Consider the following 15,921-nt stretch of genomic DNA (forward strand, 5'->3'; position numbering starts at 1 on the left):
AACTCTCCACTCCCACCCCACCTTATTTGTTCATAGGTGATGTGAGCGGGATACAGTGTGGACCTCGTCCTTGTTTTTTCCCTCCCAAGGCTACCAGCTCCTCGTTGCTGCTGCCTGACACTGTGAATCAAGAGTCGGCAGGCATTCTCTCTGTTGTCTCCATAAAGAACCTCATACCACCTCTCAGAACTTTAGGGATTTCATGATGTCTTCCTTCACAGACTTGAGCTTTGATTCGTAGTTTCTCTGACAGCCTTTCAGGAATCCTCAGCCACACCTCAACCCAAATGGTTACCATCTGACACTTCCAGACCCTTTCCAGGGATGACCACACTGCCCCACCCTCGTATCCCCACTCCCTGGACAGCCCATTCTCCTGAGCCCCTCCAGGTTGTTGCCCAGCTCCCCTGGGAGCCTGAAGTTTGCCTGCTTGTGATTCCTACTCTATGGTCCTAAGCCATGCCATCTGAAGCCATACAACTCTAGTTTGTCTAGCAATCCCTGAAACATTTGAAATAGCTCTGAAAGGCAGCCTTCTTTTCATCCAAGCTGCTCATCCCCATCCTTCAAGTCATGTTTGTAGGGCTGCATTGCCTGGGCCTGTCTCCCGTCTGCCCCCTCTGGATGGCTTCTACTTTGTCTCCCAAAAGGAAGCACAGTGTTCCACCTGTGTCTGGCTACGGCAGAGGGAGCCGATTCTGGGGAGCCACCCTTTCTTTAGTAGCACTCAGGCAGCCGGCACTGGCCTCAGCTCTACTGGTTGTATTGGGTTCAAGTCATACCTAGGCTTGCCCTGATCTCAAGAGGAACAAAGCCCCGAAGGCTTTGCCCCCACCTTGGGTGGGTAGTGCAGGAGGTTTATGCCTTTAATGTGAACCATTATATCCACTTGGCCTTGTGTTACAAGATCTTTTTAAATCTGGAGTCTAGATTCTTTTCAGGAGCCACCTCTCCCAGCTTTCTGTCTCCCTCAGGTTGATAAGCACAGTAAATTTCCATGTCAGGGCTGGGCGACCTGCTTCTACTGAAGGACCCAATTCAAGAAAAGTAAAGTGTTTGCAAGTTGCACATTTCATTCTTAATGAAAACAGCTTTATGGTATCTCATGGAAACACACATTTAGTCTTAAAACTGTGCTTGCCTACTTCTAAAACAGAAGAATGGTCATGAAAAAATGTAGTATTAGCCAATAAAGTCTTAATAATGGTCGGTCATATCTGAGAAGTAGCTACGGTAGAGACAGCTTTCTAATTTTCCAGTCTTTACATGTGTCTAGGATTCTCTAGATACATGTACTGTGTGCATTACGTTATTAAAGTGCATTCCATTATTTATTTATCATTCCATTCTTAGACCAGCCAGAGAAATAAAAGCAGAAACAAGCAAACACGCTACCCAACACACAGGCACCTCAGGACTCTAGCCATCCTCCACTCCTTACAAGTGGGGAGTAATTCACCAGGTGAAGTGATTGATCCAGGGTCCCAAGCACACATTGAGTCAGCCTAGATCTAGTAGTACAAAATGTGTTTGTTTCAATGCAGGATTTCCTGCATTGTGTGCCCACTGTGTGCCAGACACTGCACCAAGCATTAGAGAATCTGAGATGTGGGCCTCCCTCTTTGTCTGAGCTGGATAGCCTGCACCCCACAGGCTACGCCCACCTGGGTTTTGCAATTCTAAAAGGACTCCTACTTCTCCCCCAGCCCTTCTGTTATGTATAAGGTTGAAATTAGATCAGATCTGCAAAGCTGGAAAGCCCATGGGCTGCCTAAACCATGCATGAAAATGTCAGCCAAGACAGAAGCAAGGACACAGCCTGGAACTGTCACTCAAGGATTCTTCTGGCACCCTGAAAGGAGCCTTCGGGTGCTGGAGATGAAACATAGTACCTTCTAAAGAAAGACACAAGCTTTTAATAAAAGTGGCCTCTGGTAGCCCCTTGGGAACCTCAGACCCCACTTCCTTTGATGCCTGTCTTGCATTTCCACTACACACAAGGAGGCTCTTGCCTCGGCCCTGACTGCCTCCACCTCAGCTCCCTGTCCTGAGTCACGGCCCTAGCTCCTATGGGACCATTGTTAACCCTGTGAAGGCTCCAATGAGAGGGACAGTAAGGTGGAATAATATTCGTCCAGATTCAGAACCCTGTGCTCTCAGGAAATATCCTCATCTATTTGGGCTGTCGTCATAGCCTAGCACCACTCTAGTTATCAGGAAAGCAGACCTCTTCCAGGTCTAAGGGCCGCTTGTTTTGGACCTTCTCAGTGGCTTCATTTATCCTAAAGCTACTCTACAGACCTCAAAGAAGGGTTTCATCTTTTGCCAGTTTGCCAGATATTTCAGGCATTCTGAGTCAGTAGCAAAGTGCATGCATCAGTTTCTTCTCATCTGGCCTTTCATACCAACACTGACCTCTGCCCTACTTCTCACTGAAGCCACCAAAGTCAGAGCTCAGATGGGTGTTGGGCAGGGGTGACCCTCTGCTCCGAATGCAAGTAGGGGAAGAGCAAGGCAGATCCCAGGCCTGCCTAAGGAGGGAGGGTGTGAGTTCACCTGCCCTCCAAGATCACAAGCTGCAACCAGTGGCTGGAAGGATGTATGTGTCCCGGGGCTGAGAAATGCTTTTCCTCTCCTGAGCCCTGCCAGACGCTGTCAGCCACACACATTTTCAGAAGTGCTGAGAACTGAAATTGATTGGATCCAGGCCATACTGTGCTAGGGCAGAGGAGCCAGGTGGCTCCTGAGCTGGTCTCTGCTGCCACCATCAGGACGCACAGAGCCCACCACCTTAGCTAGAAGCCTCCAAGCCTGGCACTGAATTGGTCCGTGCTCACCATTGTCAAGCCTCTGGGTTTTCATGAGCATGTCATTTTGTGGCCCTGGCAGGCTCCTTTGCCCATCTGTCACATGTGATGTCCGCTTTTGAGACTGTCTTCACCCATCCCCTCTGCAAGAAGCTAGGACTGTTTGGAGGGTGAAAAAAAGACTAGCTGCAGATGTTTGTCATCACCAACTCAAGTTCAGCCTGGCCAGAGTGGTAGCCCCTCTCTCAGATGCTAGACACTTGAGGGCACCCTCTGTACCTGGGCCCCAGAGCAATCTGGCCTCCCTCCAGACACTGGATCATTAGTGTGCCATTCAAAGAGATCACATATCATTGTGCCCAGTAGTTGTTCAGTGAATATTAGACTTGAATATATGTGTGTGTCTTTTCGCTCACAGGCCCTGAATGAGTTTATAATTATTATATAAGAAAACCTATGCTGGGCATGGTGACGCACGCCTGTAATCCCAGCACTTTGGGAGGCTGAGGCGGGTGGATCACAAGGTCAACAGATGGAGACCATCCTGGCCAACATGGTGAAACCCCGCCTCTACTAAAAATACAAAAATTAGCTGGGCATGGTGGCATGTGCCTGTAGTCTCAGCTACTTGGAGGTTGAGGTGGGAGAATCACTTGAACCCAGGAGGCAGAGGTTGCAAGGAGCCGAGATCGCACCACTGCACTCCAGCCTGGTGACAGAGCAAGACTCTATCCCCAAAAAAGGAAAATCCAGGTGAGAATGACTCTTGCCAATGAAAAGAACAGAAGAGATTGGGACCAGAAGGCATTATGGCTGGGAAATGTGTCTCCTTGGAGTGTACGGATCAAACAGGGATGGGAGAGCCTCAGGGCAAGGCAGGTATGTCCAGAGGATGTCCCCCGGTCGTTCCAGGGTTAGACCCACATTCTGACAGCTCTTCCCTGTGCATCCCAGTCAGCACCTCTGTTGGAACTAAGCCCCCAAGCCTGGCCTCCCTCCATACCCTGAGGCCTCCCTGCAACCTCCTCCCTCAGCCTCCAAAGGAGGGAAATGGCTGTGCACAGCCCAGGTGCACCCCTTACACTGGCACCCCTGGGTGAATCCGTTCCCTCACTGGTCTCAGGCTTCTCATCTACAAAACAAAGGGCCCAAACTGAAATGTGTCCTCATCGTTAAGCCTGCATGGATCACTAGAGGAAGCCTGGTGTGCTTTTAAGACTTGGCTTGTGGAATCAAACATACCTGCACAAACCCCAGCTCTTGACATTTGTTGGCTGTAGGACTTACACAAGTGACTTAACCATTTATCCAGTGTCTTCCTGTCTGCAAAATGGGACTCCTGTCCACTGTGTTAGTTACTTTAAGATGCAGGCACCAAGATGGGATTAGGCATATAAGAGAATTATTGGGGGAAACACCTGTAAAATGTTCAGGAAGAAATCAAAGTAAGCAGAGGGAGCCTGACTTCAGTGCAGGCCTGACTCCCATGAAAGGAGAGGAGGAGGAAAGAGGATTCAGTATGAAGAGTCTTAGATTGCAGTACTGTTCTAAGAAAGTTTCTGCCAGCCAGTGGGAGTCCTTGAGCCTTTAGAGGGGTTCCATGTCCAGCAGGAGCAGGCCTGCACTAGTACCCCTGTCATGGTCAATCACAGCTGACCAGGGCGTTTTCATGGCTGAAACCTCAGAGACTTGTAAAATCAGAGATGATACATGTTAGGTCTTATCTTAGTGTCTGCCATGGAGAAGGTACTCAGTAAATGGCAGTGATCAAACAACGATGATTATTCATCTTTCTGTTGATAGGATTTGCACTGCCTGATCAAACAGGCCAGGGAAAGAGCAATTCAATAGGTGTTTGAAAAGGTTGAATCCTAAGGGGACCTGCAGGGTTTCATTTCCATTTCTCATCACACAGCAGGTCCCATCACCTGAAAGCATGCCCCTTCCACAAATGTGAACACAGTACTCAAGGCTCCATCTTAAAATCAATGACCCCTCTTCTTCCTGTCACACATCTGACAAGCCATGGATGACTCCCCAGTGACATTTCTGGGAAGCCAAGAGAGCTTAATTCTGAGCTCTGTTTTAAAACTCAAGGAAATTGGGACTCCATAACCTCCTCCAGAGTCTTGGTGGCTACTGCCTCAGGAGAAACAGAGCAGTTGAAACTTTTCAACTAAATGAAAAAGAGAACACCTAATACCTTGTGTTTGCAGAGAGCTGCACAGTTTACAAAACACTTTTACATGTGTCATCTCTATACCCTCCAGTGTTCAGGACAGTGTAGGACAGTGGATATCAACTTGAAGATCATCAAGACCTGGCTTCACATTGCAGGTTGGGTGATCAAGATCCATGCTATTAGTTTCTATGACCTTCAGTTACCTGTTCTGAAAATGGGAAGAGTAACAGTGCCTTCCTCAGGCAGTTATCATGTGGTCTAAATAAGCTTTAAAGTGCCTGGATCAGTGCTGGGAATATAGTAGAGACCCTGTAAGTCTGACTTGTACTTTTCATTCTTGGATGAAAGGCGAGACCACTGAAATAATGAGGTTTCCAACCCCTAAGGGGAGCTTTGGCCTGAATCACCCAACAGTCATGTAACACAGTTTTTCTTTCTAGGTCTCTCTTGTAGAGGATGTTGGGAGAACAAGAAGAGACCTCTCATTAATTAAGCATCCACTGCATGTCAGACATTGTGTTTGGTATTTTGCATCCATGGTCTCTTTAATTCTTATTACAAGCCTATGAAGTCCATCTTAATCAGAGAGATGAAGTGACTTTCCAGATGGAGAACATGGCAGAGTCACAACTTGAACATAGGTCTTTCTGTACCCAGGCTGGCTTCCAGTAAGTGAATGAAATGATGTGTGAGAAGCACTGGAAACTCTGTGAGAGAAATATAATCAGGCCATGCGAGGGAAAGAAAGCGTGCAGCAGAACTTTCCGTTCTGACTCCCAGGCCTTCCCGCAGTACAGGATCTCTGCATCTGCATTTTAAAAACATGGGCTGTTAGAGCACTGGACTGGGAGTTGGAGAATTTGGACTCTGCAACCTCTACCAGCCCAGGTTAGCAGCATGTTCACCTCTCTAGGTTTCCATGCCCTGCCTTGTAGAATAAGAATGTAGGCTGGGGGAAAGGGCTGATTTGGTTCGGCATCTACTGTGTACCAGGGACAATTTGAAGTGCTGGCAGATGTATGACTACATTTAATCTTCCCAAGGAAGCTGAGGCTGGGAGAGGTTACGTAACTTAAGTCTTGCAAGTAATAGATTATCACCTAAATTCTAATTCTAAATTCTGTGTCTCTCTTGCCATATTGACTAGGCCTAAGATGGCATCTGTCACTTTCATTCTGTTTGCTTGTAACCACTCAATAGTTCAGAGGCACAAATATCTTTTTACCTTAGAGAAGTATGCAAACTATACAAATCTGACTCACAGATACATTTTCCCCCACCAGCCTGGGTTTTTTGTCTATGGCAATGTTTTATGGAGTATGATGGGATGTTCCCCAACAGGCCGATAATTGAAGAGTTGTTCTGCTTGTCCCAACATAGGAAATGTCCCTGTCAATTGCTCTAATTCTACCAGAACTGAGCTAGAGCTGAGGAAACAGCACTTTTCCCACTTCCCAGTTGGTTCCCTCTTTATAACTTGTGTCGCACCAGCTAGAATTCCCCCAGGTATTTCACCATCCCAGCTGCAGGAGCAGAGTTAAAGGTAGTGACAATGAAGAACAGAGACACCGGAGAAGGGGAGAGGAGATCTGGGGTCTTGTCCCAGCTCTGCCACTCACATACCTGTGACTTGTGGCAAGTTGGCCAGCACTTTAGGCCACAGTGTCTCCTCTGTAGAATAAGGAGGTGGCCTAAATTAGGAAGTTTCAAGCTGAGCACCACCGCCCCCTCCTTGCCCCTTTCCTCTTCAACCATCTGAAGAAAAGGTTCTTTGGAAGGAAGGGAGGGAAAAAGAAAAGAGACTCACAAGATTTGAAAAATTCTGTACCAGCTAATCTCTAAAATCCCTCTTAGCTCAAACATTCAGAAATCTCCTCTGTGTTTTAAAGGTTTCTTTGCAAAGGATCTGGAAGAATGAAAAGCAAATTAGAAGTCTTTTTGATCAAAGCAGATCCGATAAAGTAGAAACTTACCCTATCTCCTAACCTTCTACAGAGACCTTTTCAGAGGTTGAGAGGCCAGCAAGGCTGGCAGCTGGAAAGGAAGCTACAGAATTTCCCAGGCAGCCCCCAGGGCCCTGGGCTCTGAGGTTCTCGCCCTGTACACATGCCAGCTTTTGTAGCTGCCCCACACCCTGGCACAAACCCACCCCTGACATTGGCCAGACCCCCAGGATGCTGCGGATAGAGCTGACCCTCTGCCACCCCCTGGTGCCAGGCTCTCTAGACAGCTCAGCGTGGGCCCCTGACTCTCCTGCACATGGTTGGCACCACCAGGATGTTGGCTGTGGCCCTTGGTTTCAGCTCCTCTCATCCCCAGAGGCTCTGGTGATGATGAACCTGGGGCAAGATACACTCAGGCCTCACTTCATGGCTTCTCCCCAAGAGGGCCTCTGTCACCCTTGTCCTTGTGTTACCCTTCTGCCATGTGAATCTAAATAGGCCTCCCCACCTCTCTGACCTCAGAAGCCTTCCCTGTTCACAAGCCACTCAGTTTACACCTGGTTAATCAGCCAAATCCTCCTGGGCTCTGCAAGTCTCAGGGATGAACAGACAGGGTCACATGTCACACTGTGCTCAGTCAAGCTGTGTGGAGCCCAATTCAGGCCATCTGTGCAGGTGGGCTTTTGCGTCAGCCTAAGGTGGGAATCAGCTGGTTAAGAGCATAGACTGACTGGGCATGGTGGCTCACACCTGTAATCCCAGCACTTTGGGAGGCAGAGGCTGGTGGATCACTTGAGGTCAGGAGTTCAAGATCAGCCTGACCAACTTGGAGAAACTCCATCCATCTATACTAAAAATACAAAAATAGCCAAACGTGGTGGGGGGTACCTGTAATCCCAGCTACTCAGGAGGCTGAGGCAGGAGAATCACTTGAACCCAGGAAGCAGAGGTTGCAGTGAACCGAGATCACACCACTGCACTCCAGCCTGGGCGATGGAGTGAGACTGCATCATCTGGTTCCCAGCTCCAGCTGGGACCTCTCCTCACCAGTCCAGTGGTGCAACTCAGGCACCATCCTTGCAGCCTCCCTCCCCTCTGACTTGCAGTCTCTCCACAGCTGTCCTGCTGACAGTGTGCTGCATGAAGAGGAAGAAGAAGACTGCCAACCCAGAGAACAACCTGAGCTACTGGAACAATGCCATCACCATGGACTACTTCAACAGGCATGCTGTGGAGCTGCCCAGGGAGATCCAGTCCCTGGAAACCTCTGAGGTAATGAGCTTGGAAGTACTGGCCCCACTGCAGGGAAACCAGGCCCAAAGACAGCCATGAGGCATCTGCTCCTTTCTGAGTGCCTTGCTCCTTAAGGTCCTGTGGACCAGCAGCATCAGTAACACCCAAGAGGTTGTGGGCTCTGCCCCGCCCCTCCTGAACCAGGATCTGTGTTTTAGCAAGAATCACCAGGTGCTTTCTGCACATTAAATTTTGGAAGCACTGTTCCTGGGACTTTTGGTTTCTGGGAACAAGTGAACAAATACTCCGTGAGAACCTGTTTTGTGCCAAGCATTCCCAGGGGACTATGAAGATGAGAGCTTGGTCCCAAGGGGCTGAGGTTCTGAGATGTGGCTGGGGGACAAACCCCAGCATCACCCAAAAGCAAAGCCAATTGGGGAAGCACAAGACGAGTTATGGAAAAGGAGCTGTGGAAACCCAGGGAGGCAAGCCTTCCCAGTGGAGATGCTAGGAAGGATCAGTGGATTTCAGCAGGCATTCCAGCAAAGGAAGTAGCCTGGGGAGAGGTAGGGACACGTGCTAGATCTGAAAGGAGAGAAAACACTGTCAGGGGGTGTTTTCCCAAGACACCTGGCTAGTCAGTGAGAAAGCCAAGCTTTGAACCCAGGACTCTAACCACAGAATTCACGCTCTTTCCTTTCTCACACGGAGGGTGGAGTAGAGGCCGCCGTGGAATAGGAAGGAAGGATAAAGGCCAGATTAGACACAGCCTTGAATAGGGTGTTATGGCATTGGGACTCTAGTTTGGGGCAGCAGAGAATCACTGAAAGTTTTGATCTTTGGGTGACCCAGTTTTAGAAGGGTTATGCCAATGGCCTGGTGAAAACACCCTATTTATGATCAGTGAATGGATAAGGAAAAGAAAAAAGAAAAAAAATAATGACTCGATGGATGAGTAAATGGATGGAATGACACAGAAAGACAGACTAAAAATAGGTAGCTCAACTAGTATGTGATCGAGATAGCCCAGGAAAAAGATAACAGACATCTGAGTAAGGCAGTGAGAGCTGAGAAGAGTTCTTGCAGAGGTACAGCCCCCACCTTCCCGTGTAGGTCCATTCCCCAGGGTGAGCTTTTGTAAACGTAATTGTGGTCACATTGCTCCCATGCTTAAAACCTTCCCATTTCTCTCAAGTTAAAGTTCAGAGTCTTGTATAGGACCTGCAAGGTAGACCTAACCCAGCCCAATTTTCCAGCCTCACATCACACCCCTCTCCCCCTCTTCTGCTAAGCTCCAGCCATGCTGGAATTCATTTTGTTCCTTCCCAGCACCAAGCACATCACACTCACTCCAGGTGTGTGCATGAGCTGACGCCTCTCCTGCACCGTCTGCAGTCTCCCCAGCACCCCCTTCTCTTGCTCACCTTAGTGACTCCAACTCACCCTTCAGGGCCCAGTCTAAATGTCAATTCCTCCTCGAGGCCTTCCTTAACCTGCCAGGTTGGGTTCTGCTCTCTTGTCACGTGGTCTCAGCTCCCTATGCTTTTTCATTGTGACACCTTTTAGAACCGTGATGCGCACGCTACTGATCTGATATTAGCTTAGTGCCTCTCTCCCCCACCTGAGCAACCAGGTGCTTCCACATTGCTGAACCCAGGAGCCGATTCCGAGCACTCATCCTGCTCCATGTGCAGCGACACTGGCCGTCACATGGCAGCAGAGGCCCTGCCCTCTCAGGCTCTCCCCAGCTCCCGTTCCTGATTCCTTGTCCTTTCCCCAACCTCTGTTCACTGGAGTGCCCCATCTCCATCCTGCCACCGCATCTCTTCTCTTTCTTTTTTTTTTTTTTTTGGCATGATCTTGGCTCACTGCAACCTCCACCTCCCAGGTTCAATTGATTCTCCTGCCTCAGACTCCTGAGTAGCTGGGACTACAAGCACACGCCACCAGGCCAGGCTAATTTTTGTATTCTTAGTAGAGACAGGGTTTCACCATGTTGGTCAGGCTGGTCTTGAACTCCTGACCTCAAGTGACCCACCCACCTCAGCCTCCCAAAGTGCTGGGATTACAGGCCTGAGCCGCCATGACCTGCCACTTCTCTTCTCTTTCTACTTAGTCCCATGACTTAAATACCATCTCTGCACTATAGAGTACAAACGTCTACTGTAGCCTTGACGTCTCCCCTGACCCCAGACTCATGTACACAGCTACCTGCTGCTGCATAAATAGGCACTCAAACTCCACACACCCAAGACTGAACCCTTGATTTCCCCCTCCTGCGGCTTCTCTTTACATAGGTGGTACTGCCAGCTGCCCTTCCTTCTTGTATACCCTACTTCCAGTCTGTCAGAAAATTTTATTGATACCTCATCTCCTTCGGGTCTCTGTTCAAATGCCACCTCCTCTGGGAAACCCTCCCTCCCTCACTGCTCTGTATTATTTAGATCCCCAACCTCATTCTGTTTCCTCTTCCTTGCTTTATTTGTCTTCAGAGCACTTCTTACTGCTTGGCATTGCATCCTTCTCTCTCTGCTGATTGGTGTGTGGTCTGCCTCTCCTGCTGCCTGAGGCAGAAGCATGTTTGCTGTGCTCACTGCTCTATTCCCAGCACCTAGAGCAGTGCCTGGCACGTGGTAGGTTCTTAGTAAACGTTTATCAAGCAAATGAACTATAAATGTTGTTCACCACAATTTACCCATCACCCAGCCAGAGCCTAACACACAGTATATGCCCAAGAGAAATTTTTAACCAGAGGACAAACGAGGGGCAGCTTCATTGCAGCAGTGACCTTTAGTGTGGCCTGTGCACGTTTTGCATGGAAAAAGTGTTCCTGAGATCGGCTATAGTAAGTGGGGAAAAGTGTGTAACTTGACAACAGGGCTGGTCCTACTTTAGGGATAGGCTGTGAACCCCTGAGCCCTAAATTTCTCATATTCTCTTTGCAAATTGGTAAATGAAAACCAAAGCCAAAAATACACGTGAACGCACTCTAGAAAATGCCCTTGCTTTTAGAACATCCCAGTTAGTCACTTGGCACAGAGCACGAGGGCTGCCATCCAACACAAGCCAGAGGCTCTGGTAGCAAGGGGTGCCCCACCAGTCATGATCTCCAGACCAGGACCAGCAAGCACAAAGCTCAGCTTGGCTTCAGAGTGGACTGGATTCTGCTGTTTCCCTCCCAGCAAGCAGTTCCTCTCGTTCTGCTTTATTTAGAGTAATATTACAGTTTGTTCCAGTTCTCCGGGCTCACACTATTTGAGGGCAAATGCAGGCAGGCTGGGACCAGGATGAAGCCAGCTGGGCACACACAGGCGCGCGTGCGCGCGCGCGCGCACACACACACACACACACACACACACACACACACACACACACTACCAACCATCTCTAGAGCAATTGTAAGGTACTAGTTCCTATTCCACCATGTTCCATGACCCTGGGACATGCACTCACCGCCTGCCCTTTAGCTGCTAACTTTGGAGACTGCCAAATGCTTTGCCTGAGCAAGTTCCTCTGATGCCATGCTCCACCTTCTGTGTTGATGCAGGCAGCAAAACACAGGTCTAGGGCTGTACAGGCAAAATTGTGATGCCCAAAAGGTGCTTGGAAACTTCCATTCTTTTTTCTCTTCCCCCCCCCCCCCCTCCCTGCTTTATCTCCTCCCTTCTTTTCTCCCTCCCCATCTCCTCCTCCTTTTTTTTCTTCTCCTTTGCCTTGGTTGTTTCCTAAATAACTCTCTCTTTTTTATGCAGCAAAGCATACCCACATGGTTTTGCCTTTGGTGAATACTTGCTTTGTGAAAGCTATAAAATGACAAGCCTAATCCAGCCTCCACAGTTGAACCCAAAAGCATGGTGCAGGAAAAGGATTTTTGTCTCTCTTTGAGGTGCTCCACTATTTTTCTTAGATGGCTGGCCCCATGTCCACACTTAGATAAGTGTTCAACTAATTCCAGACACTGAAGGAGGTTTTTGCCTTCTGAAAAGACATTTGATCAACAATGCCATTTCTTCCCTTAGGATTCGTAGAGCAGTAAGTACTCCTCAGAAAGTATCTATTACACATGTTTTGTTTAAAAATAAACTTAATTGCTTTGCAAAATGATCAGAAAAGAGGGAAAAAAGCAAAAAGCAAATAATAATAATAATAATAAACTTAAGAGAATTAATTGTGGCTACTTAAGATATTTCTAACCAAGTCAGGCATGAGCCAGTATACGTAGGCCTGTAGTTGAGTCTTTGCCCTGAAATGGCTTGAAGGTTCTGAGTCGTTAGCTATTTTAATTGGAACAAGCTATGACTTTCTTTTTTCCTTTCTCTAAATTAGTACCAGGCCTGAATCCAAGCACAGCCATTTAGTGACCCATAAATGTTTGCTGTCCTTAGTAGCTAAAACCAAAACCCTGCCAAACCCATACAGATTACCCTCTGGGCAGTGGATTGCCTATTTCTAGGCTTTTCTGCTCCTGCAGTTGAACATACAGACTGAAATTTTCATTTATCATGTATTGTGCAGTCACACAGAAATGCAGATCCATTCAGCTCAGCATTGCTAGTGCTATAAGAAATGGGGCAATGATTCTGACCAGAGTCTGGAAGGCCTCAGAATGGGGAAGGACTTGACCCTTGAAGCCTCTTGACAGGCCTGTTAGATCCTGATAGGTGGGTAGCAGGAAGGGAAAGAGGTGAGTGAGTCTACATATATTCAGGAAGGAGAAGCAGAGTTTCCCAGAAGTCAGTGAGAAAGAGGCAGGAAGTATAGTCTGGGGTCCATGTGGACCAAGTTTCACTACTAGTGCAGTGAGCCATGCACTGTATGTGTGTTATGCATGGCAAGCCCCCTCAGACTTTGACAAGAAAAGTAGTACCACCTCTGGCAACCTGGGATTGGGGTAATTCCAGAAGCAGGAAACATTTTTTGGGAGCTGCTATAAAAATCTGAAAGAACAGCATAAAAAAATACGCACACACATACACACACACAAACTAATTAAAAGAATAGCAAAGAGGGCTCTATGCCTCAGCATTATCAGTGGGGATGATGAAAATGTGTGCCAAGCCCTCAGTGCTGAAATAAATGTTCCCATGTGTAGTTTTAAGAACGGGCCACCCTATGCCTTCTCCAGCTCACTCCATCTCCTTGCTCTCTCTCCCCAGGACCAGCTTTCAGAGCCCCGTTCCCCAGCCAATGGCGACTACAGAGATACTGGGATGGTCCTTGTTAACCCCTTCTGTCAAGAAACACTGTTTGTGGGAAACGATCATGTATCTGAGATCTAACTGCAGCAGGCTTCGCTTTGCTATTCCCTATTTTTCGTCTCTAAATTATAAATATACAAATATATATATTATAAATATAACCTTTGTGTAACCCTGACTTAATGAGAAACATTTTCAGCTTTCTTTTCCTATGAATTGTCAACATCTTTTTTACAAGTGTGGTTTAAAAAAAAATTTACAGAATGATCTGTGGCTTTATAAAATAAAGGTATTTCTAAGCAAAGCAGTTGCATTGATTGCTTCTCTTAATAACTATTTTTGAGCACCTGGGGATCCCAGGAACCCTAGTCAAGTGAGGTAAGAGACTGACCTCCTGTAGAAGCTCAGTGTTACAGTGGTCAAGTGCACAGTTCTTTGAGTGATTCTAAAGCTCTGGTTCCTCTTGATTTGGCGTGGCCCATTTCCTCCCTCTCATACGCACACCTGTAAAGGGAACTGGGCCACCTGGGGGAAGATGGCAGACTCATGCACAGGGCAGGAAAAGGGAACATCTCATCACCCCCAAGGATGGGGCCCCTGGAGCCTCACGACACCACCATTGGATGTCATGTTTAAAAGTTGTAGACAGCAGACAGAAGCATGGAGTCCTTGGGAATCCATGGAGGACATCAAGGCATCCCAAGGCCACATCCCCCTAACATTGCTTCCACTGCTAACAACAAGACTGCCTTTCCCTGGTGGGAAAATGCTCCCTTCATGCCCGTTCCTGCATCCCCTCCAACGCTCAATCTGCATTAAACACCCGTGCCTTTCTCTTGGAGAGGGTTTAGATGCAGATCCCAGCCTTGGAGCTTTAAAATGCTTGCCCTTCTTCAAGGATCAAATGTTTATTGGGGTTTAGCTTTGTTTTCTCAAAAGGCCACGGTATTGTGCCCCTAAGGAACACGTTTATCTAAGAAGCTTTGAGGTAGCAGAGCTATGATTTTTGAAACCTTCCTCCTGCAATCTTTAAAAAAAAAAAAAAAAAAAAGATTGCCAAGCAAGTCATTTCCGAGAAGACATCATTACACTCCTACTTGCCCCTGCAAACCTGCTCGAAGCACCAGCCGGTGGACTTGCCACGCAGCTCGCAGCTTCCGCTGCTCGCCTCGTACCCCACTGGCTGGCTGCCTCACCGTGCCGTGTCCAGCGTGGCCAACAGGGTCAGACCCTCAGAGATGCCCAAGAGGCTGCCAGAGGTGGCTGCTTCTCTATTTTTTCCTGATCGTGGCTGAGAGAGATGATTACTGCTTTGACACTTTCTTTCTCTAAAATAAAACTAGTTTGATAGTATATTTTGAATATAGATGCTCTTATAGTTGGATTGGGAATTGAACTCGAATGTTGATTCATATGTTTGTGTTGTTGCTGTGGTCTTTTTATCATGACTTTTTTCTTTCTGCGTTTTCCTTAAAAAAAAAGATGGCCTTCAAAAGTGTGTTCTTAGTGTTGTATAAACCTACGTCACATGAGTTCAGTTGTTGTCTCTCTTCAAAGACTCTTCAACCCACAAAGAAGCAGGTTAAATGTTTCTCTAAGTTTAATTTTCTAGCGTGTTGTTGTCTGACCTTTTTAACCTTACCATAATATTTCTGTTAACTGTTACATTTAATATACCAATGTGTGTGAGTATACATGGAGAAAAATCTGTAAAGTAAAATTTATATATAATATATGTAATCCAAGATACATATGTTATATATACGTATGTGGATGTATGACTTATTTTTCCTTATCCACAGATTTCGGCTACCATGGATATATAAATAAACTTATTTTGTTAGCCAGAGGATTCCGTTGCTAATGCATTTTGCATTCTTTTCATTTTAAGATAAGTTCTGTCTTCCTTAAGCAGTACCAATGCCACTTTACGTCCATCCGTATTTTTTAATCTGATTTAACAGGTGAGTTTTATGTACATGACGAGCTAATAGGATTAGCAATTTATCATTTGATAAAATAAATCTTTTTGAACATGTTTGCAATTTCTCCAAACTAGAGTCATCTTTCATCAGGTCTTTGGAGACAGTGGTGTCAATTCCCCCACCATTCTCCCCATCTCCAGGGCTGAGTGGATTTATATAGTAAATATCTTTGGCCCAGAGGTGTCTGAAGTTAACCTGGCCATTGAGTGTTACCATTCTGTAGAGAATAACAATGCCTAAACATGACACATTTGTGCATAACTTAATCAGTAGCTTGAACCTTTCGTTCAGCCTTAGACAGTACATCTTGGAATTCGCAATAACACAGATCCTCAGAACCAAGTCAGTGTCACCTGTACAGGAGGCTGTTACTTTAACACAGCCTCTCATGCCCCTTCTGGGTGTATCAGGGCTGGTGTTCACAGCATTAATGCTACATCTGAATAAACAAGGACACTACTGGCTTTTACTTAATCCAATTGGTTCTCTCATCTGTTCATCAAATAGCCAACATTGATATTTATAAAATACCTCCTAGATCATGTCAAATGGACAAAGTGGAAGACAACAAAG

General features: G+C 47.0%; 1 protein-coding gene across 6 annotated transcripts in view; it reads left to right on the forward strand.

Moving 5' to 3' along the window:
• The window catches only part of TMEM108 (transmembrane protein 108), a 367,717-nt gene extending 352,502 nt beyond the window's left edge, over positions 1-15,215 (forward strand). For all 6 annotated transcript variants that reach the window (XM_017505705.2, XM_017505706.2, XM_037730361.1 and 3 more), the window contains 2 exons: positions 8,050-8,204; positions 13,322-15,215. In XM_017505705.2, the coding sequence (XP_017361194.1) occupies positions 8,050-8,204; positions 13,322-13,444 (278 nt within the window). In that variant the 3' untranslated portion in view covers positions 13,445-15,215. The remainder of the gene's footprint in view (positions 1-8,049; positions 8,205-13,321) is intronic.
• Positions 15,216-15,921: the final 706 nt, after the last annotated feature.

The sequence above is a fragment of the Cebus imitator genome, unplaced genomic scaffold, assembly GCF_001604975.1.
Source record: "Cebus imitator isolate Cc_AM_T3 unplaced genomic scaffold, Cebus_imitator-1.0 Scaffold340, whole genome shotgun sequence".
In the NCBI taxonomy this organism is placed as follows: Eukaryota; Metazoa; Chordata; class Mammalia; order Primates; family Cebidae; genus Cebus; species Cebus imitator.